This window comes from Haliotis cracherodii, unplaced genomic scaffold, assembly GCF_022045235.1.
Source record: "Haliotis cracherodii isolate W230 unplaced genomic scaffold, xgHalCrac1.p SCAF_9, whole genome shotgun sequence".
NCBI classification, from domain to species: Eukaryota; Metazoa; Mollusca; class Gastropoda; order Lepetellida; family Haliotidae; genus Haliotis; species Haliotis cracherodii.
The window spans coordinates 10,182,701-10,202,966 of record NW_027266343.1 but is presented as its reverse complement, the minus strand read 5'-3'; the positions used below and the strand labels follow the sequence as shown (position 1 = coordinate 10,202,966).

The following is a 20,266-nucleotide window of genomic DNA, read 5'->3' as shown; positions in this document are numbered from 1 at the left end:
TTTAATATCGTGCCTAAATAGTATGATGATTCCAAAAACGTTGATTTACGAAATTAAATTTTAGTCAGAATTACAGTGTCGCTATACTTGTTTGGCTTTGAGTAAAGCCAATTCCTTGATTAGTCTTCAGGCCGTTAGTGTTATATCTTTACAATGATAATAACAAGGAATTTCGAAAGTATATTTTTTATTTGTTTCACACAAAGCTCGCAATCTAACTGCGATGAAACGATTGTGGATCATTGAGAAGACCCATGTAAATAATCGAGTCAAACCAGTGGAGGATATTATGAGTGACATATATCCACTGCTGACCACCCGACTATTTCTAACATAGAGTGCTAGGGACCTGTCTACCCCGAGTCTCCACTGGCGTCTGAAAACAGTAAACACATTATAACAGTAATCTATTTGTGTCAACCCAGATTATTATGCTGAGGTGAGGTGAAATGGAATTAACGTGGCGTCGCATTCAAGATTATTGCACCTGTATAACGTCAAGGACAGCAGTACCCTTGATGTCGAGCACCAGGCAGGGCAACAAAAAGTAAAATGACCAGATCCCGTAGGCGAACTGGACTGCTCCCACGTCTATTCCCAGTGATAAAAACACTCGACATGTGATCACCTGGGGAGAGAAGAGAATATTGAATTCATAAAAAACAGTGTTACAACTTAGCTGAAATTATTACCCTTACCTTCATTAAGTGAGTGAGTGTGGTTTTACGCCGCTTTTTGCAATATTCCAGCAATATCACAGCGGGGGACACCAGAAATGGGCTTGACACATTGTACCCATGTCTGGAATCGAACCTGGGTCTTCGGCGTGACGAGCGAACGCTTTAACCAAAAGGCTACCCTACACCCCCACGTTTAGCAAGATAATCGTGAACAAACGTTTAATATTAGTGACTGAATATGGCTTTACGCCGCTTTGAACAGAATTCCAGCAATATCACGGCGGGGGACACCAGACATTGGCTTCACACATTGTACTCATGTGGGGAATCGAACCTCGGGTCATCGTTGAGACGAGCGAACGCTTTAACCACCAGGCTACCCGACCGCCCCTGGTAGAAGGGAAAATATGCTGCCTGAACAGAAATTGAGAGTTGATGGGTTGATAAATAAAATATCTATTGTGACATCTATTGTGACATGCTGAGAATAGTTGAGTTGTATTCGGAAAATATAATTCTAGGTTATTAATAATGACGGTTTGTCGATAATCATATTGTAACCATTTTCCCTCTTTAGTATTTTGATACACCACATGCCGAATCGATTTCAGGACGGTATTTGTGTGAATACAACAGTGCTATATTTTCCATGTCATATGCATTAGTTATATCTTGATTACAAACAAACAGACATGCTGTAATGTACGTAAGTGAATCTCTTATTAATCCATGTTTGAGTTTCGCAACATTCAAACAAGGCGAGCGACACGTAAACATCTTGTTGCTTGTTCAGGGTGCAGCGCGTTGCGGGATCATTCGTCAACAATGGCGGCCATTTTCTCACTGTATAGAATCTTCCAAGCGTAGCAGCCAGGTCACTCCAGCTTGAAATGTTATACCCCGAGCATTGTGATCATTTGGGTGTGAAAGCATAACATGTAAAAATTGGTCAGCGTCTTTCGAAATCCGTATTACGAAATCCGCGAGTCCATTGTAAGATTGTAAAGCCCATTCCTTGATTAGTCTTCAGGTCGTGAGTGTTGTTTCTTTACACTTACAATAACAAGGAATTTCGAAAGTATATTTTTTATTTGTTTCACACAAAGCTCGCAATCTAACTGCGATGAAACGATTGTGGAACATTGAGAAGACCCATGTAAATAATCGAGTCAAACCAGTGGTGGATATTATGAGTGACATATATCCACTGCTGACCACCCGACTATTTCTAACATAGAGTGCTAGGGACCCGTTCTAACCCGAGTCTCCAGTGAGGTGGGGTGAAATGGATTTAACGTGGCGTCGCATTCAAGATTATTTCACTTGTATAACGTCAAGGACAGCAGTATCCTTGATGTTGAGCACCAGGCAGGGCAACAAAAAGTAAAATGCTGAAAATGCCCTTAACATAGTTGTTGGTAGAAAGGAGTTGAGTGAGTGTGGTTTTACACCGCTTTTAGCAATATTCAAGCAATATTACGGCGGGGGACACCAGAAATGGGCTTCACACATTACCCATGTCGGGAATCGAACCCGAGTCTTCTTTGAGACGAGAGAACGCTTTAACCACCAGGCTACCCGACCGCCTCTGGTAGTAGGGAAAATATGCTTCCTGAACACAAATTGTAAGTTAATGGGTTGATAAATAAGAAAAATGAAATCAGAAATGCTACAAAAAAAACAACTTGAGACAGAGAGAACGGGGCATACTGATTAATGATTTATTCTCAAAAGGATGTGAATTGCTTGTTATTAATATAAACAATGGTTCGTAATCATTAAAGATTATATGTGTTAACAGGTTTGTAACATGAGAGGGGAGTTGTATGTGACAGTAGAAATGACTTTGAGAACTAGAACGCGCTCGTGGAATATACGACAAATCATGTACGCCTGTAGATCACGTTTGTCATACACGTTTTCTTGTACACTTGACTCATCATATGGGTGAGTGAGTGAGTGAGTGAGTGAGTGAGTATGGTTTTACGCCGCTTTTAGCAATATTCCAGCAATATTACGGCGGGGGACACCAGAAATGGGCTTGACACATTACCCATGTCGGGAATCGAACCCGGGTCTTCGGCGTGACGAGCGAACGCTTTAACCACTAGGCTACCCGACCGCCCCTGGCAGAAGGGAAAATATGCTTCCTGAACACAAATTGAAAGTTAATGGGTTGTTAATGGGTCACTCATGTCGGGATTCGAACCCGGGTCTTCGGCGTGACGAGCGAACGCTTTAACCACCAGGCTACCCGACCGCCCCCTCATCATATGGAAGACTGAAACAATTACAAAAGTTATCCAAGCGCCCAAGCCATACGCCTTGGTTCATCAGCGAATTGTTCATCAGCGAATTGCCGTCTAAAGCTGTGTAGAGTTGCGTTCATTGGGCGTGCCAGAGTGAGTGAGTGAGTACAGTGATGGCAGCTCAAGGATTAAGTGAGTGAGAGAGTATGGTTTTACGCCGCTTTTAGCAATATTCCAGCAATATCACGGCGAGGGACACCAGAAATGGGCTACCCACATTGTATCCAAGTCGGGAATCGAACCCGGGTCTTCGGCGTGACGAGCGAAAGCTTTAACCACTAGGCTACCCTACCGCCCCGGGCGTGCCAGAACGCCCAGCGTCATCACGGCGACTGAAGATAATATAGTCTTGAGAAATTCCGACTCCGTTCTTTCCTTCAAAAGGAATAAGCAAATGAAGAGCTTAGAGCTAAAAGGGGCCAAAATGCACTTTGGCCCTTTTTACTTATTATTGCATAAATAACATCTATGAGTTCTTGTCTACCCGTAGAAAAAAGATTGTATGTTTTCATTTATGCGTTTTTGAAATATAGCTGGTTGAGACTGGTTGTCTGAGAGAGGTTTTGAAAGTTTGGACACCTTATCATTATCTTTCAACTATTTCAACAAAGTTGACATAAGTTTAAATCTGTTAAAAGTACTTCAATAATATGTGTTTGTACTTTCAGTAGTAGTTTATCAATCTCACATTTTAAATCCCATGCAAATGCCTGAGGGTCAAAAAGGGCCAAAATACAGACACTGACCCTTTCCGCCCTTACACAAATTAAAAACGTAAGTTTATTTCCTTTTTTGAATGTTTTTTTATAACAACCTTTATATCTCTGCTGTAATACTCTAATGTCTAGGAATTTATCGATAAAAAAAAGAAAGAAAAAAGGTTCATTAACATACATAATATTATGTGTTTTCATCACTTTTCTCAAAACAAACTCCACATGACATTGGCCCTAATGGCTCCAAGCTCTTCAAATATGTCAATAACATCTAACTTGGTCGGAATTGCCCCGGGGATCGGAATATGCCCGATCTACCCTAATGGTGCTTTCTGTTCGAGAAATGGTACGAGGTAAAGCGATCGGACCGATTCCACATTTCGGTTTTCCGCCATTTCTCATCAGCCAAAAGCTTGCTTAACGCAGCAACAGTATCCAAGGTAGGCGTGGCTTCGTTACGCACGTCGGAACTGCCTTGCGAAATTTAAAGAGCCTGTTTAGCACGGCTGGGTGAAGAGGCGCACCTGGGTTATCTTACGTAATCGACTCATTGATAGCGACCAACAGCCAAACCCCACATCGCGGAGCGGTGATCAATATATATACTGCCTGCCGTGAACACCCTCATTATTGTCTCGAGCTCGAGTCTACGAGGACCCGGTCGTATTATTATCTACTGAGGAAGCACGACTGTTCAGATTTCTTATGACGATGGGAGCATGCAGATGTACGCCTTCATGTAAGTAGATGCATGGGCGGAAATAGCTTTTTTGAAAAGGGGTTGGGGGGGTGGGGGTAGGGTGGGGGGTTGGTGGTGGTGGTGCACAATTAAGATCTATTTATTGTCTGTGGTGGTAATTTCTACAGAAATACAGATTTTTTTCGAAATTAAAAAAAAGGGGGGGGGGGGGGGGGGGTGCGCATCCCCGCACCCCCCCCCCCCCCCCCCCCCCCCCCCCCTCTGTATCCGCCCATGAGATGTATAAATATATCGTCATATACAGGTTATATATCTGACTATGTGTTTTAACAGTATATAACACGGAGCTTTGATGTAATGTCTAACCTGAGTAGTGACATTCAGGATAAATTAATGACTCGTGCATCATAAGTATATACAACATATCATATCTAGGAGTTTGCACAGAAACGTATGCGTGGTGCACTCGGGCGGACCTATAGATATTGGTGTTGGTCACCGAAATAGCAGAAGAAAACCGATTGTATCAGGACTGTAGGTTTGCAGTATATATGACGGCATATACGTTTCTGGTTGGCGCTAATAGGACACCAGAGCCTCCGCGCCAACAGGTATATTACCTGTGGGTCACAGCTGGTGTCCTCACGACAGTATATGTATGGAACTATCTGCATCAACAATATATATACTTGAGGCCAGGCCACGTTTCTCGAATTGGTTGTGAATTTGGGTCAGTACAGGAAACAAGAGTGGGGTTAAACGTTCTCCCTGGCGTACCCCCGTTTACAATGCATGGAACCAGACAAGCATTCATCCTCAAACATAGTTGGCTATTTCTACTCATGCTAAAGCTTTACCCTTTACACCATTCCAAATCAAGTCGGTCAAGAGCTCAACCACTCAAAAACATTAACTCATGTATACCTACATACCAAGGTGACCCGTCAGTGTTGATGCTGGGTATATAAACAGGCCTAGGCATTCCATTCACCTCTTGTGAAGAGAACATTTGTGCCACCGATGGGGCAAGATGCACGAACACCTTGTATAATCGCTGTTTCATAACGATTCATAAACACATGCCTACGGCATAGTCAGAATCTTACGGAAAGCATAGGATGCTGAAGGCCTATTCTACCACAGATCATCACGGGTCCTACTGATCTGTGGGTAGATTGAGACCTAAGTAACCGGCCCCGAACAACAAGGGAGATAAGCGGGTCTTCCCACTCACCCAATCGTTTTTGTTAAAAAGCCAGGCAGGCGTGAAAATCCCAACAACCGGTGTCTCCTATATTTTGTTACCTATGGAATAGTATACAGGACAAAATATCAGGTAAAAGAAGTTTATAAGGCAGATTTCCAAAATATTTTTTTGTTCATTTCCTCAAGGACTGCCAGGAAATGGTACATACAAATTAAATAAAAACAAATTACAAATCCTCAAAACATTTAAGGTTTCATTCAGTATTTATATATTCAATCAATGTCTCTGGTGCTTATCAAGCAGTGGTTCACAACTCACAAGCCCTCAGATTGCCCGGTCAATTTGCCATGGGCTACAGGTTCTACTACACCAAATCAGAACCAGTTTGGACAGTGCGGTTTTCGTAGCCTTCAGTGTAGATCGAGAGATATCTGCAGGCTGTGATTGGAGGATATTCTGTAAGATTTTTATGTCTTTCAAATGTACATCCATCCACTTATTAAAACTGACCATGTTTTTCTATATTTAGTACTGTCTTTTTCAACATGATGACTTATGCTGAATGTGACCACAGCTAATTTCAAGTAGGTGACATTTGGTGCGAAACTGGGGGTGGTGTGTTTAGCTTCCGGTACTCGGAAAAGGAGCTGACTAAGCTAGTCATTTTTATTTTTTTTATTGCTGCTCTAAGGCCAAACTGTGCACACACATACACGTAATAGCTGTTGAATGCTTAGTTATTTAAAAAAAAATCATAACGTTACTATAGAAGTCTATGGGAAAACATTTGGTTGTGTGTAACCTAGACACCTCCCCTGCACAATCACTCGGCCGGTCGGACAAACAAAGGCAGGGGTTCAAGGCTATTCCACACTGCCTGCCGCGGACACCCTGTTGTTGTCGCGAGTCAACGAGCACCCGGTCTTACTGTGAGCTACTCACCAGTTTAACTGATTTCTTCCCACCATGGGATGCTGCCGATGTTCGCCTTCATGTACGTAGATGTGTAAATATATCGTTATATTCAGGTTATATATCTGACTGTGTTTTTGTAACAGTTGATAACGTGCCTATAACTGAATAATTAGCCAATAATAACCTTGGTCCGACCAAACCCGACTTTAACCGCAGCCTTTGCACTCTTAGGGCGAGTGCAGGCGTACCAGGAATAGAGGCTTTTGTTGTTGCATGGCAACGTCTTTGCAACACAGCTGATCGATCGATACTGTGTGTTGTAAACACCATGCGTTTATTGATGTTGTGATTCACTGAGGGGGTTAATCATAAATGGCTAAAATTCATCTGTGACATCTATTGTGACATCTATTGTGTCATCTATTGTGACATCTATTGTGGCATCTATTTTGTCATCTATTGTGACATCTATTGTGACATGCTGATAATAGTTGAGTTGTTTTCGGAAACTATAATTGATATTAATAATGATGATTTGTCGATAATCATATTGTAACCATTTTCCCTCTTTAGTATTTTGATACACCACATGCCGAATCGATTTCAGAACAGTATTTGTGTGAATACAACAGTGCTATATTTTCCATGTCATATGCATTAGTTATATCTTGATTACAAACAAACAGAAATGCTGTAAAGTACGTAAGTGAATCTCTTATTAATCCGTGTTTGAATTTCGCAACATTCAAACAAGGCGAGCGACACAAAACATCTCTTGTTGCTTGTTCAGGGTGCAGCGCGTTGCGGGATTCACTCTGTCAACAATGGCGGCCATTTTCTCACTGTATAGAATCTTCCAAGCGTAGCAGCCAGGTCACTCCAGCTTGAAATGTTATACCCCGAGCATAGTGATCCATTGGGTGTGAAAGCATAACATGTAAAAATTGGTCAGCGTCTTACGAAATCCGTCTTACGAAATCCGCGAGTCCATTATAATATTCCGACTATTTCCTAAGTATGTGTTTATGAATTACAATCAAATAACATATACCATATTTCTTCAATTAGGGGCCCGGCCCATATTAATTTCAGTTTACGGTGAGACCTTATACTTACGAAAGGTCCGGCATTTTTTGTTTCGTGTCTCAGGGGCGGTCGGGTAGCCTAGTGGTTAAAGCGTTAGCTCGTCACGCCGAGGACACGGGTTCGATTCCCGACATGGGTACAATGTGTGAAGCCCTTTTCTGGTGTCCCCCGCCGTGATATTGCTGGAATATTGCTAAAAGCGGCGTAAAACCATACTCACTCACTCTAACTTGGAAATGGGCCATCTGTTCTGCATCACCAATCAAGTCTTTCCAGAGGTCGGCAGTGGCGTTGTACAGGGACATTCAAATATAGAGGGGAGAATTTATTAGCTGTAGCTGCCTCGCGCTTTATTAGAGACCAAGCTCCTATTTCAACGCACTGCCCAAGGTCATTGCCTAAAAAGCGGTTGGCCCTTAATAGCGTTTAGCCCATTATATAGATATTGGCCCTTTAATCGAGGCTGGCCCTAAATAGAGGTTGGCCCTTAGCAGGGATTAGTTCTAGATAGGGATTAGCTCTTGGTAGCGGTTGGCCAATAACAGCTGCGAGTTCTCAATAGGGAATTAACACTGGTCACACATCTCAAATAAATTTATGTCACATACATAGAATTTACGTTGTAGATAGAGAAATACAAGTAGTACATGTACACGAATATATGCCTGTAATATTACAGTGTCAAATTGATATAAGTTATATAGAAATCCATGATTTATTGGGTTGAAATCACCCCCCTCAGCACGATACGCTGAGCCGAGATTACGAACCTCTCTGACAAACACCGCTTGTCAGTCGTCTTTTTTAATTAGGACTCATTATCACTATAGAAAACAGGTCTGACCTGTTTGCTGCGATGAAAGGTATTAAAACATTCTGAGGCAAAAGCATCACTCAGACAATATTTTGAGCAACAAAAATGTACATACTTTTTCTGAACCATTTTTTTTTCTTCACAGCTTGCGTACCTCTTGAAGAGGTCAAGGGTCGACTGCCTACACTACATACATTGTCAGTGATCAACGTCGTCATCGGCATTGTGAGCATGTCTCTGGGTATTCCCACTGTCGTCTTCGTCATTGCCAATCCACGAAGTCCGTTCTCCTCCGGTACCGGAATATACACAGGATTTTTGGTACAAATCTTCAATCTTCAAATAGGGGCGGTCGGGTAGCCTAGTGGTTAAAGCGTTCGCTCGTCACGCCGAGGACACGGGTTCGATTCCCGACATGGGTACAATGTGTGAAGCCCTTTTCTGGTGTCCCCCGCCGTGATATTGCTGGAATATTGCTAAAAGCGGCGTAAAACCATACTCACTCACTCACTCAATCTTCAATTGCTTTTGCCAATGTTTAACGCGTGTAAGCCTTTGATGGACAATCCAAATGTTTTCTTTTTTTTAATAATAATTAAAATTATTATTAAAAAGGAAATATTTGGATTCATTGGCACTTCATGTATGGTCACGACTATTATGCATTGTTGATTATGTATTTATGTATTTAATGTTGAACATTAATGTTTGATTTAATGAGCCCGTCTTCACGCTCCTTCGTTCGTCAACACCATACTCGTACTGATGGGTTTCACCAAAGTGTAAACATGTAAACATGTAAGAGTGAGTGAGTTGGGTTTAACGCCTTTTTTAACAGTATTCCAGTTATATCGCGGTGTGTCAGCATGTTGGAGGAAAGCCCGAAGTGATGCAGGTCTCAGACGTTTACCACTTCGGTGAAACCCTCTAGCACGGGTATGGTGCTGACAAACCTAGAAACATAATAGGGGCAAACCTGGATTCGAACCCATAATCACAGGTTTCTGGCGTGCCCAAGGGACGCAAAATCTGCAGAGCGAATCGCGGCGCCTTAGACGACTGGGCCATCCGTGCCCCCTAAACATGTAAGAAGTGCGTCACTCAGGGCTTTCCTCTCTCATTAAGCTGACATGCAGTTATGTGACTGAAATACTGCTTTAGCGGCGTTAAACCCAACCCACTCACTAAAGTATGTCAATTCAATGTGGTTTGTCAGCCCCATACCTGTACAAGAATTCAACAAATCTTCACAAGTTCTTTTTTCGTTAATATATTCTATCATTCTTTGTGATTTTCGTATTTTCTCTCTCAATCCCGGTTCGCCTTGATTATGTTTCTAGGTTTGTCAGCACCATAACCGTGCTCGTGGGTTTCACCGAAGTGGTAAACGCCTGAGACCTGCATCACTTGGTGCTTTCCCCCCACATTAAGCTGACATGCAGCGATTTAACTGGAATACTGTTAAAAGCGGCGTTAAACTCAACTCAATCACTCACTCACTCGTATGTTCTCCCATTAATGATGTTCCACCTTATCTGTTATTTTTTACAGATATTCTTGTTCGGAGTGTTTGGGCTGCTGATGCTGAAGGAGGCAAAGGCAGAGATACCATCCAAGATAAGATGTCTGGTAAGTCTTGAAGGATTGTCCTCATTTGATAGTACACATGTTTGTTTGTTTGTTTATTGTTAAATGCCGCACGCAGCAATATTCCAGCTATACGACGGTGGTCTGTAAATAATCGAGTCTGGACCAGACAATCCAGTGATTGGCATCATGAGCATCGATCCACGCACAATGACAAGTGAAAGAAGACTCAAGTCGCCGGTAAACTCAAACGATGATTACTTGTTGCGAACGCAAAAAATCGAAGAAGGTGACCCGTCAATTCGGTGATAGACGAGAGAGAAGTATACAGTCACGTCTCGTTAATCCGACACTCGTTAATCCGACAATCGGCTTTAACCGACACTAATGACTACATTGTGTTAAACTTTAGAGGTTGCATGATTAGGATACATATTCCGCTAACAATGTAACATAACAATATGAATAATGCCGTTTTCTTTTCTTTTTTTATTACAACGTGTTTGAAGCGTTTTCTTTTGTGTAGTTGTCCGATTTTCGATCACGAACGTTGATACTACTTGGTATTAACGGATTAACGGGACTTGAATGTATTATCGTCATTTGAAACCTCGAACTACTCGGGTCGGCGTTTATTTCTCAATGTTTAGTAGGGTTATTTTTTCCAACATAAAGAGGTGTTCAATCTACTTTTTAAATGCATAAAAATAACGAACTCTATTCTTTGGACATTGAAACAGTCTTCTGTACAGGATGGTCAGGCATTTTGTTTCTTTCGCTCGTCAGATAACAGAACTATTCACGAGTTTCCTAAAATTCGTATTACACGGGAGTTTAGTGTTTTATTTATTACTTGCCGTTTATCACCTTTTTAGAATTTCACTGCCGTGTACATGTGTGAATAGGCGGACATCTACGCGATCCACGACATAATCCAAATGAGTTAAACAGAATTAATCATCAAACATGTCAAATGTATACTTATTAATTTCATACTATACAACGGCCCACCTTTAGAATTCAGAGGTCCGTATTGTGGCGCTAAGGTTATCAATAACTCCCATATGCATAGTACGGTGTTCGATTCCCGACATGGGTACAATGTGTGAAGCCCATTTCTGGTGTCCCCTGCCTTGATATTGCTGGAATATTGCTAAAAGCGGCGTAAAACCATACTCACTCACCCATAGTACGGTGGCCACAGTGGCCATACCCGCCACTGGTGAGATCATTTTTCCCTGTATGCCTCTATATTTTATTTGACGGCCGCCAGATACTTCCACTGGTGAGATCATTTTTCACTCTATGCCTCTATATTTTGCCAGATACTTTCTGTTTCAAAGTGGCATACCACGTGTGACCAGAATTTCTTCCAGATCAGTGCCCTGGCAATTGACAGGTTGGAGATAGTATCCTTAAGATTGGGCTTTGATAGATTGAGCCAGATAAAATATGGAGGCATACAGGGAAAAATGATCTCACCAGTGGCGGGTATGGGCAACCGTACAGACGAGTGTCGTTGCGCTACGATTAGCTCGCCTATCGCCTAACGGGGCTGTGCACCATAAATTTTACAATCACGTCACAATACTCTATGACGTAATCTACATGAAGACTCGTCCCCCTATCGATGAATATTATGTAATGCGCGTATGACTTCAAGGACTTCGGTCAAAGAGTCCTTCAGTCCTTTGATTTTATATATGTCTTACAATAAACATATACCCAAGATACAGTTATATGTGTTGAAAGTCGCGATGAGTGAGTTTACATAGCAACTGGAATATATATATATATATATATATATATATATATATATATATATATATATATAATCATCATTACGCAACGCGTTGTCAACTCTTTTAGCTATGTTCGTTTGCGCTTAGGCGGAACCAAATCGTAAGAATGGCCCATACACAAACTGTTGAATTCCTTTTTACGATAGTTCCACATTGGCAAGGCAAAATGATGACAGATGGTCATTTATGGAGTTAAAATCGCTTCCTGCCGTTTGTTATTCTCTTGAAAATGTTTCCTTATAAGCTGTAAATTTTTCATTTAACTCGTCAATCGAGACTGTTATTTTCGCAAAGCGCATTTTGTGTGACCTCAAATATTTTTTAAATATTACTTTTGGTTATATTTTCAAGATTTTGCAAACTCGGAACTAATTTTAAGTCACAATTGAAGGGAGTGGGGAAACTTTCCTGCGTGTAGCAAAGGGGGGATTTACGTTACTAGGTTTTACATTTGTAACAAAAACGTAATTCTAAAATAAAAACATAACATAATTTAGAACTACACAAAATGTACATAATAAATAGGATATTCCACGTGTCTCGTGAAAATATCATGTATCCATCATCTCGTGACGGGGGCACCAGAAATTTTCACTCGTGGCTCCTCGAGACACATTAAAAATATCCTCTGTCATCTCTGCACGCAGTGTCTTTGAATAAGCGTAGTGAAGTAGAGGACCTAGCAATATTTAGTTTGAGAGGCATTTAGAAGTTGATGTACTAAGTAAAGTTAAAGTATATGGATGAACAACTTCTTTATTTCAATTAGGAGCGACGTTTCGGTGCAGGTTCTAACATCGTTATCAAACAATCCATATATCTTATCCTTACTTTGTCAATATTTGTTCGTGAAACTTGTTCCCGCAGTGCATAAGCACGCGCTTTGCTGTATGTTTATTAGATGAGTGATCTCTTCACGGGCAGTAATAAATATATTTATTTGTTGTTTAGGTTGTGGCTGTTCGGGCGTGTATGAGCACGGCGTTGAATCTTGGGTTACTGCATCTGGGCTTCTCGATCTGGTCAATGGTCGTCTGCTTCTCCGGTGATGGCGGCCAGACGTGCGGTGGTCAACATCGCTCTGCCAACAGTCTCCTCTCCGTATTCAACAGCATCGTCGCGCTGACCAGCGCGGTGTTGAACATTGTGTATCAGGTCTTTGCCGCTAAGGTATTGAATGCCCTCTGGGGCTTGAAAAAAGGCTGCAACGTGGAGATGGTAAATGCCTAGACTTGCCACACCAATACCAGGAAAATACCAGGATAATACCATGATGATACCATGATGACACCAGGATAATACTATGATGAGACCAGGATAGCATTATAATACAACAACGAAACCCTCAGTTTGAAATTCACGTAGCTGGATAATAACATATTTTCTTGATGACCAATGGGTCCATCACAGGCAGGACACGCCCATTTCAGATCTTGGATGCCGGACGACTTTAAACTAGCTTCTGAAACAGTTCAATGCCTTATTTGTTATGGGCTTGAGAAAAATTGCATGGGGGCATGGACCATCGGGATGAAAGATCGTTGGAAAGATGCTGTAAATTATTACGCTAAACATGTTTATGTTATTCGGCAACAATCACAACAGGGAGCCACGTCCTGTCCTAGGCTGGTTTACCTGCCATAGAGCGCTTGCGCTCCTCGTCTGCAGCCGCTGCGAGGCGAACTGCAGGGTACCAGTCTAACTCTTTCCGGCCTCTTTCCCCATGCAGCATTTCGCTGCGTTGAAATGTCTGCCTGTGGAGAGGGACGGAGACAGACCCGCAGTTGGGCGTGAAACGTTGATCCATTTCCGTGTAGCGAGGTCTGCCTCTCGAGATGGCCTGGAGCAGGCCTATGGGCTCATATTAGAGAAACGTTGACCCAGTTTCCGTGTAGCGAGATATTAGCACTTTTGTACAGTGTGAGTAGTTGACGTGTCATACCATTCGGGAGGTAACTCTCATGGAGAAGTATGGTTTTTGGTTAAGAATAACAAACGTTGTGGGTTTCAATTTTATCAATATCTGCATGTATCCCATGTGCAGATCTACTTCATTTCAAAATAATATTACAACACTGTAGGAATTACTTTGAAAAGATTAATTATGAAAAATATTAATAACTCTACCACTATAGATACATCGATGGTCAACAGTATCATGTATACCATTATGATTGTGTCACCTTAATACCCAATGTTTCTTGAAAACAATAACAAATGTTTCAGTGAGTCATTGTTGTGAAACCATATTGCATGTTTTGTGCGCATTACCATACATTGTACACTGTAACACATCTGTGTGACTAAATTACATCATTCTATGGCAGTCTTTGAAAAGAAATGAAAAAGTTCTTTATCTATGATATACTTTAGTGTTCTATCTTGTTGTAGAATTACAATATTTGTTTTTTCTGTGGTTATTTACAGTGTCATTGTCAAAAAGGAACAGGGCAGATGTCCACAAATCTGAAGTAATTATAACTGCAAGTTATACAACTATTTTTAATACATACTTCAGACGAAAAACCCTAAAGATGTTTAAAACCTGCGCATTAGGCTGTTTTTCTTCTTTTACATGTTTCATTTCTCGCATCGTGTATATACGAGGGGCGTTCAATAAGTTTTGCAACTTCAATATAAGACCAAGTCTGGCTGGGGGGCTAAGTCTGGGCTGTAGGGTGGGTGATTCTCCTATTCCGGCAAATGAAATCTGCCCTACATGGAAGACGCTTCCAGGATGACGAGGACAAAGGCTGCCACAGAGGCGTGGTTAAAGGGCTAATCTGCGGATTTCTATAAAAGTGGTATTGAAAGCTTGAAGGACAAATGGAATAAGTGTATTGGGTTGAATGGAGATTATATTGAAAAATGAAAGTACAAAAGATATTCTGCGACTTGGTCACATATTGAAGTTGCAAAAACTTATTGAACGCCCCTCATATTCAATGTTTCTAGCATCCTTTCACGAACATTGTCCACTGATTCGGTTAAACCAGAGTGAGTGAGTGAATGAGTGAGTGAGTGAATTGCAGTGTTCCAGTTAAGAAAAATTGAAGGTTGACCTTCTTCGTTACTTTGGTTATCGATGTGAAATAAAAGATTTCTCATGACCAAATACCCGAGAAGAATTTACATTAAGTTCATAATGCCTTTTGTTTGGTAACCGCAGTACATATATCTTATATACCTCCATTGTCTGAATTACTATTAATTTTGTAACAAATGAGATGTTCTGTATATTACTTCTTGTTACGTATTTACATCGTGTGTTTATTAAATAAACATATTATTATAATACATGCAGGATACCGTTTGTTATCTTTTCACGTCTTGAGAAAGATATTTGTTATCTGAAAGTGTAGGTGTAGGGCGGGGGGGGGGGGGGGGGGGGGGGGGGGTGTGCTAGCAGTCTTGGCGTTCTGGGGGACTCCCTCCAGCCAGACGAACTGACCAGAAGGGTCGGTCATAAACAGCGGTCAGTTTATCATGGTTGTAGTAGATATTTGCTTTCAGTCCTATGATCCTAAGTCCTTGAGCTGCCTTCACTGTGTGGTAGGCGTCTGTACATTTGACGCAATGAATACAGACAAGAATTACGTAACATATTATTGTTTGGTTTAACCCTGCATTAAACGGAGGTTCACCTTTCAGCTTAATATATTGCTAGAATGTTGCAAAAAGCTGCGTACAATCCAGCTCACTCACTCACTCACTCACTCACTAAGATCCGGGGTAGAATAGGTCTTCAGCAACCCATGCTTGTCGTTAAAGGCGACTAACGGGATCGGGTGGTCAGACTAGCTGACTTGGTTGATGCATGTCATCGTATCCCAATTGCGTGGATCGATGCTCATGATATCAATCACTGGATTGTCCTGGTCAAGACTCGATGATTTACAGACCGCCGTCATATAGGTAGAATATTGCGGCGTTAAACAGCAAACAAACAAACAAACAAACAAACATAACGAGAACACTACGGTTCCACGTGGTCGTATGAGGCGACAACATGAATCAGGTTATCAAACTCGATGACTTGGTTGATTGCGCGTCATCGTAAAACAAAATACTCACTCATTAATTTTGGAGATGAAAACCAGACCGAGTGTTAAACTCTCACTTTGCGGAAGCAATCGAGATCAGGTATGGTGCTAAAAGTCAAGAATCAATATCAAGGGACCACGACAAATGCCACAATCTCTACACAGCTATTTGACCACGGGAGACCCGCGTTTCCTCAGATGTGTATGGAGAACCACACAGAAACACCACCACCCCTAAACATACTCCTGAAAAAAGATTTCTTCCGATGACATCACACTGATTCAAGTTGGAGTTTAACGACTGTCAAGGGCGAACCATAAACATCCAAACAGGTATTCTGATCATATTTTCTTTCTAACTTGGAGGAGAGGTCGGGTAGCCTAGTGGTTAAAGCGTTCGCTCGTCACGCCGAAGACCCGGGTTCGATTCCCGACATGGCTACAATGTGTGAAGCCCATTTCCGGTGTCCCCCGCCGTGATATTGCTGGAATATTGCTAAAAGCGGCGTAAAACCATACTCACTCACTCACTCTAACTTGGAAATGGGGTTGTCTACCTTTACGGAAGTTCGCCATCTGTTCTGCATCACCAATCCAGTCTTCCCAGAGGTCGGCAGTGGCGTTGTACAGGGAGTGCGAGATGACGGGGGAATTGGTCGGAGGGGTACCAGTCGTGGTTCCCCATTGTTGCGTACACCTTGACGCCCGGGAACGCCGCCAGTTATAACATAGCGTGTCATTTTCACGTAAACGCAAAAAAATTAGACATTGTAGGGCAAGGTTCGGCTATGATGAAGACAAACCAAGGAACATAATCAGGGACGAATCCACGGTTAGCTGACCCGGGCACGGCTAAGGGACACAACTCTTCACAGATGCATACACGTGTCACCTGTTCAGTGAGAAATGCAATGAGACAACAACGCCTAACAACACCCCACACCTTAATTCCATGGGGGGGGGGGGGGGGGGGGGGGGGGTACCTGCACCATATCACACAAGACTCAAGATGTGATCACTACCTTTACGAAAATTTTCACAATCCAGTCTTCCCAGAGGTCGGCAGTGGCGTTGTACAGGGAGTGCGAGATGACGGGGTATTGGTCGGAGGGGTACCAGTCGTGGTTCCCCATTGTGGCGTACACCTTGACGCCCGGGAACGCCGCCTTCAGGGCGTCAGTGATACTTCTGAGGATATGCACGACGTACGTCTCATTGGTGTATTGATCCTCGATGTGGGCCACGTTGTCTCTGTAACACACAGTAGAAATACAGGTAGACGGTGTATGTACGTCATAACACATTTATCAAATAACACACACCGGAAATACAGCTAGATGGTGTACAGTCACTGTGTAAAATATGTCAATTTGTAAAATGACTGAAATTTTCAATATACAAAACGTCTAAATATTTCTGTCATATGACCATTATTTTTCCTTTTATTATATCTTGATAACGAATTCCAAACATTTTTTATACTTTATTTCATCACTGCCATATAGCTGGAATATTGCTGAGTGCGGCGTTAAACAACAAACAAACAAATCATGGGTTTATGTACGCTACGGTATTCAATCATCCGTCAATGCTTAAGTCAGATGAAGCAACGGCCTGGCTCCAGTGGCAGGGACACGACAAGGTGTTCTGACCATTGAGCTCTCTGATTGTATTGCGCAAACGGCAATATTTTCTCGTTCAACATGTGCTTCAGCTCTGAATGTCAGGCAAAAGGAAGGTTTTGCACAAGGTTCAGAGTGGGGGATCATTTGACTTGCATGAGTGAGTGAGTTGGGTTTAACGCCGCTTTTCACAGTATTCCAGTTATATCACGGCGTGTCAGCTTAATGTGGGAGGAAAGCCCGAAGTGATGCAGGTCTAAGACGTTTACCACTTCGGTGAAACCCACGAGCACGGGTATGGTGCTGACAAACCTAGCACGCCAGAAACCTATGATTGTGGGTTCGAATCCTGGTTCACCCCGGTTTATGTTTCTAGGTTTGTCAGCACCATACCCGTGCTCGCGGGTTTCACCGAAGTGGTAAACGTCTGAGGTCTGCATCACGTGGGCCTGACACGCTGTGATTCAACTTGAAGACTGTTCAAAGTTGCGTTGAACTCACTCACTCACGTTAAATAAAAAACAAACAAACAAACAAACAAACAAACAAACAAACAAACAAACAAACAAATAAACACCACCCAATCCCATTTGACTACACGCTACAGCTGGAGAATGGAGATCCTTGTGTGTAATGTACCAGGTTATATTCTAGTTCACTAACATCAGGATTTCACTTTGACTTGCAAAGGTGGGCGTCCAGAGGACCCCAAATGATTAATGCTGAAGGTCCTTGAAGGCAATATAAGGATCCTAAAGTAATGAAATGGTGTATTGCACTGTGCGTTTTGATAATTACTTTAGAGCCTAGATTGAATCAACGATCATGTGGACAGTGGTCATGCTCTTGATGCGCTGTAGTGAGCGGGTGGAGTATGATTTTACGCCGCTTTTAGCAACATTTCAGCAATATCACGGCGGGGGACACCAGAAATGGGCTTCACACATAGTACCAATGGGATGATGGGCTGTAGGTACATGAATATTGTGCTTCCAGAAAGACGCAGTATATTCTGTTCTGCGTCCATTTTTGCTACTTTTGTGCGTGCGGGACGCACGTTTTGTGCGTGTCGTAAGAGCCTGCACATGTACCGGCTAATCTCAACTCTCCTCTCTTTTGCATACCCAGGAACAAGTCCCTCGAGATGCATCACGTCTCTCGAATTGCGCACAGTGTTTTACTTCGGCCTGTTGGAGACTTGATTAAACAGCCTTGCGAAACAGTTAATCGAGGGTCGCTATGCATCATGGGGATAAGAATGGGACCGACATGAGCAGTGGATTACCAAACTTGACATTAAAGTGATTAAAGTGTAGCGACCATGGGCAGATACATCTTGAAATTGTTTCGTGCACGTGATTATCACATGACACAACACAACCTGGCGACAGCCATGAACTTTACATAACTGCTCAAATTGTTTCCGAAGTTAACGGAATAAGCTGAATGGGTCGATTGGTTCGGTCACTGATGCTGACGCTTGAATTCGCGTCGTTACGAATATAGACTGTTAATGGTGGAAGACAGCGGAATAAAAAACTAAACTAAATAAAATAAAAAGCGGAATAAAAAATCGCGCGGGAACTGGTTATAAATCATGTAAATTATGTTGTATTTCGACATATATATATATCACCATGGATACAACAATCATCGATAAATATCAATACCGCGCGCTCGTTGGTGAGGTTACAAGTACTAGTTGACAGAAGCACCCAGAAAATACTGTATCTGCTGTTTTGAAAAGTAAAGGAGGTGACGAACGTTGTTGTACTTAGAAGGGAGCGTTTACCCACAGCCGGGCATGAATAGACTGTAAACAGCGGCATGGCGATGATGTTAACTGCAATAACCACGATAATTTTATCGATAAATATTCAATATATTGCATAATAACGCACTAGCTGATTGAAGCATCATGAAAACACTATTCACACTATTTAGACCTTTTTTAGACGTATAAACACTTGAACGGTACAACATGAACTTGGCACGGATAGACTTTGAATTGTAATGTTGTAATGTATTTGTAAAGATGCTTTAACACTAAATGTTAATTCGACCTTATCGTCTACTGTGATGTAAATCCACGAACTGTGTTACCTGATGTTTTGGAGTACGAGTCACGTGGGTATCGTATGATCTTATTTGAACAACGAGATGTCGAAATCAAGTCAGGTATTTGTCTATTGCGATACCAAAACCGCAAGAGGCGTATACCTACCTGAATACTTGCCTGTTTGTGGGTTTAACCCAAATCTTGCTGGGCCTACCACGCGTCCGATGTGTTCAAGATTTGTATATCAGGGCACAAACTAGCCGGGCGTTTGGACTGCGGGTTGTGGGTTGTAGGGTTCAGGGCTGTGGGGTGTAGGGAGAGTGTTGCGGGGTGTGGGGAGTGTGTGTTGCGGAGTGTGGGGAGTATGTGTTGCGGGAATGTGAGGTGTGGGGTGTTGGGAGTGTGTGTTTCGGGATGTGGGATGTGGTAAGCGTGTGTTGCGTGGTTTGGGGAGTGTGTGTTGTGGCGTTTGGGGAGTCTGTGTTGCAGGGTGTGGGTGTGGAGAGTGAGGTGAGCCACTACTATTTTTCTCCGCACTCAGCAATATTCTAGCCATATGTCGGTGGTCAGTAAATAATCGAGTCTGGATCAGACAATCCAGTGAGTGATATCATGAGCATCGATCCACACAATTTGGATACGATGACATGCATTAACCAAGACAGCAAGCCTTACCACCCGATCCCCGTTAGTCGCCTCTTACGACAAGCAGTGTCGCTTTTTACA

At 42.3% G+C, this 20,266-nt stretch overlaps 1 protein-coding gene across 2 annotated transcripts; it reads left to right on the top strand.

Moving 5' to 3' along the window:
- The first annotated feature begins 4,260 nt into the window (after positions 1-4,260).
- Positions 4,261-15,077, top strand: LOC139453086 (uncharacterized). Of its 2 annotated transcripts, none has more exons than XM_071234709.1 (4): positions 4,261-4,444; positions 8,573-8,748; positions 9,979-10,056; positions 12,768-15,077. In XM_071234709.1, the coding sequence occupies exons 1-4, from the start codon at positions 4,411-4,413 to the stop codon at positions 13,044-13,046; spliced, it is 567 nt and encodes a 188-aa protein (XP_071090810.1). In that variant the 5' UTR covers positions 4,261-4,410; the 3' UTR covers positions 13,047-15,077. The 2 variants fall into 2 exon arrangements, with proteins under 2 accessions (XP_071090810.1, XP_071090812.1); XM_071234711.1 differs by lacking the exon at positions 4,261-4,444 and adding an exon at positions 6,446-6,606.
- The last annotated feature ends 5,189 nt before the right edge of the window (positions 15,078-20,266 follow it).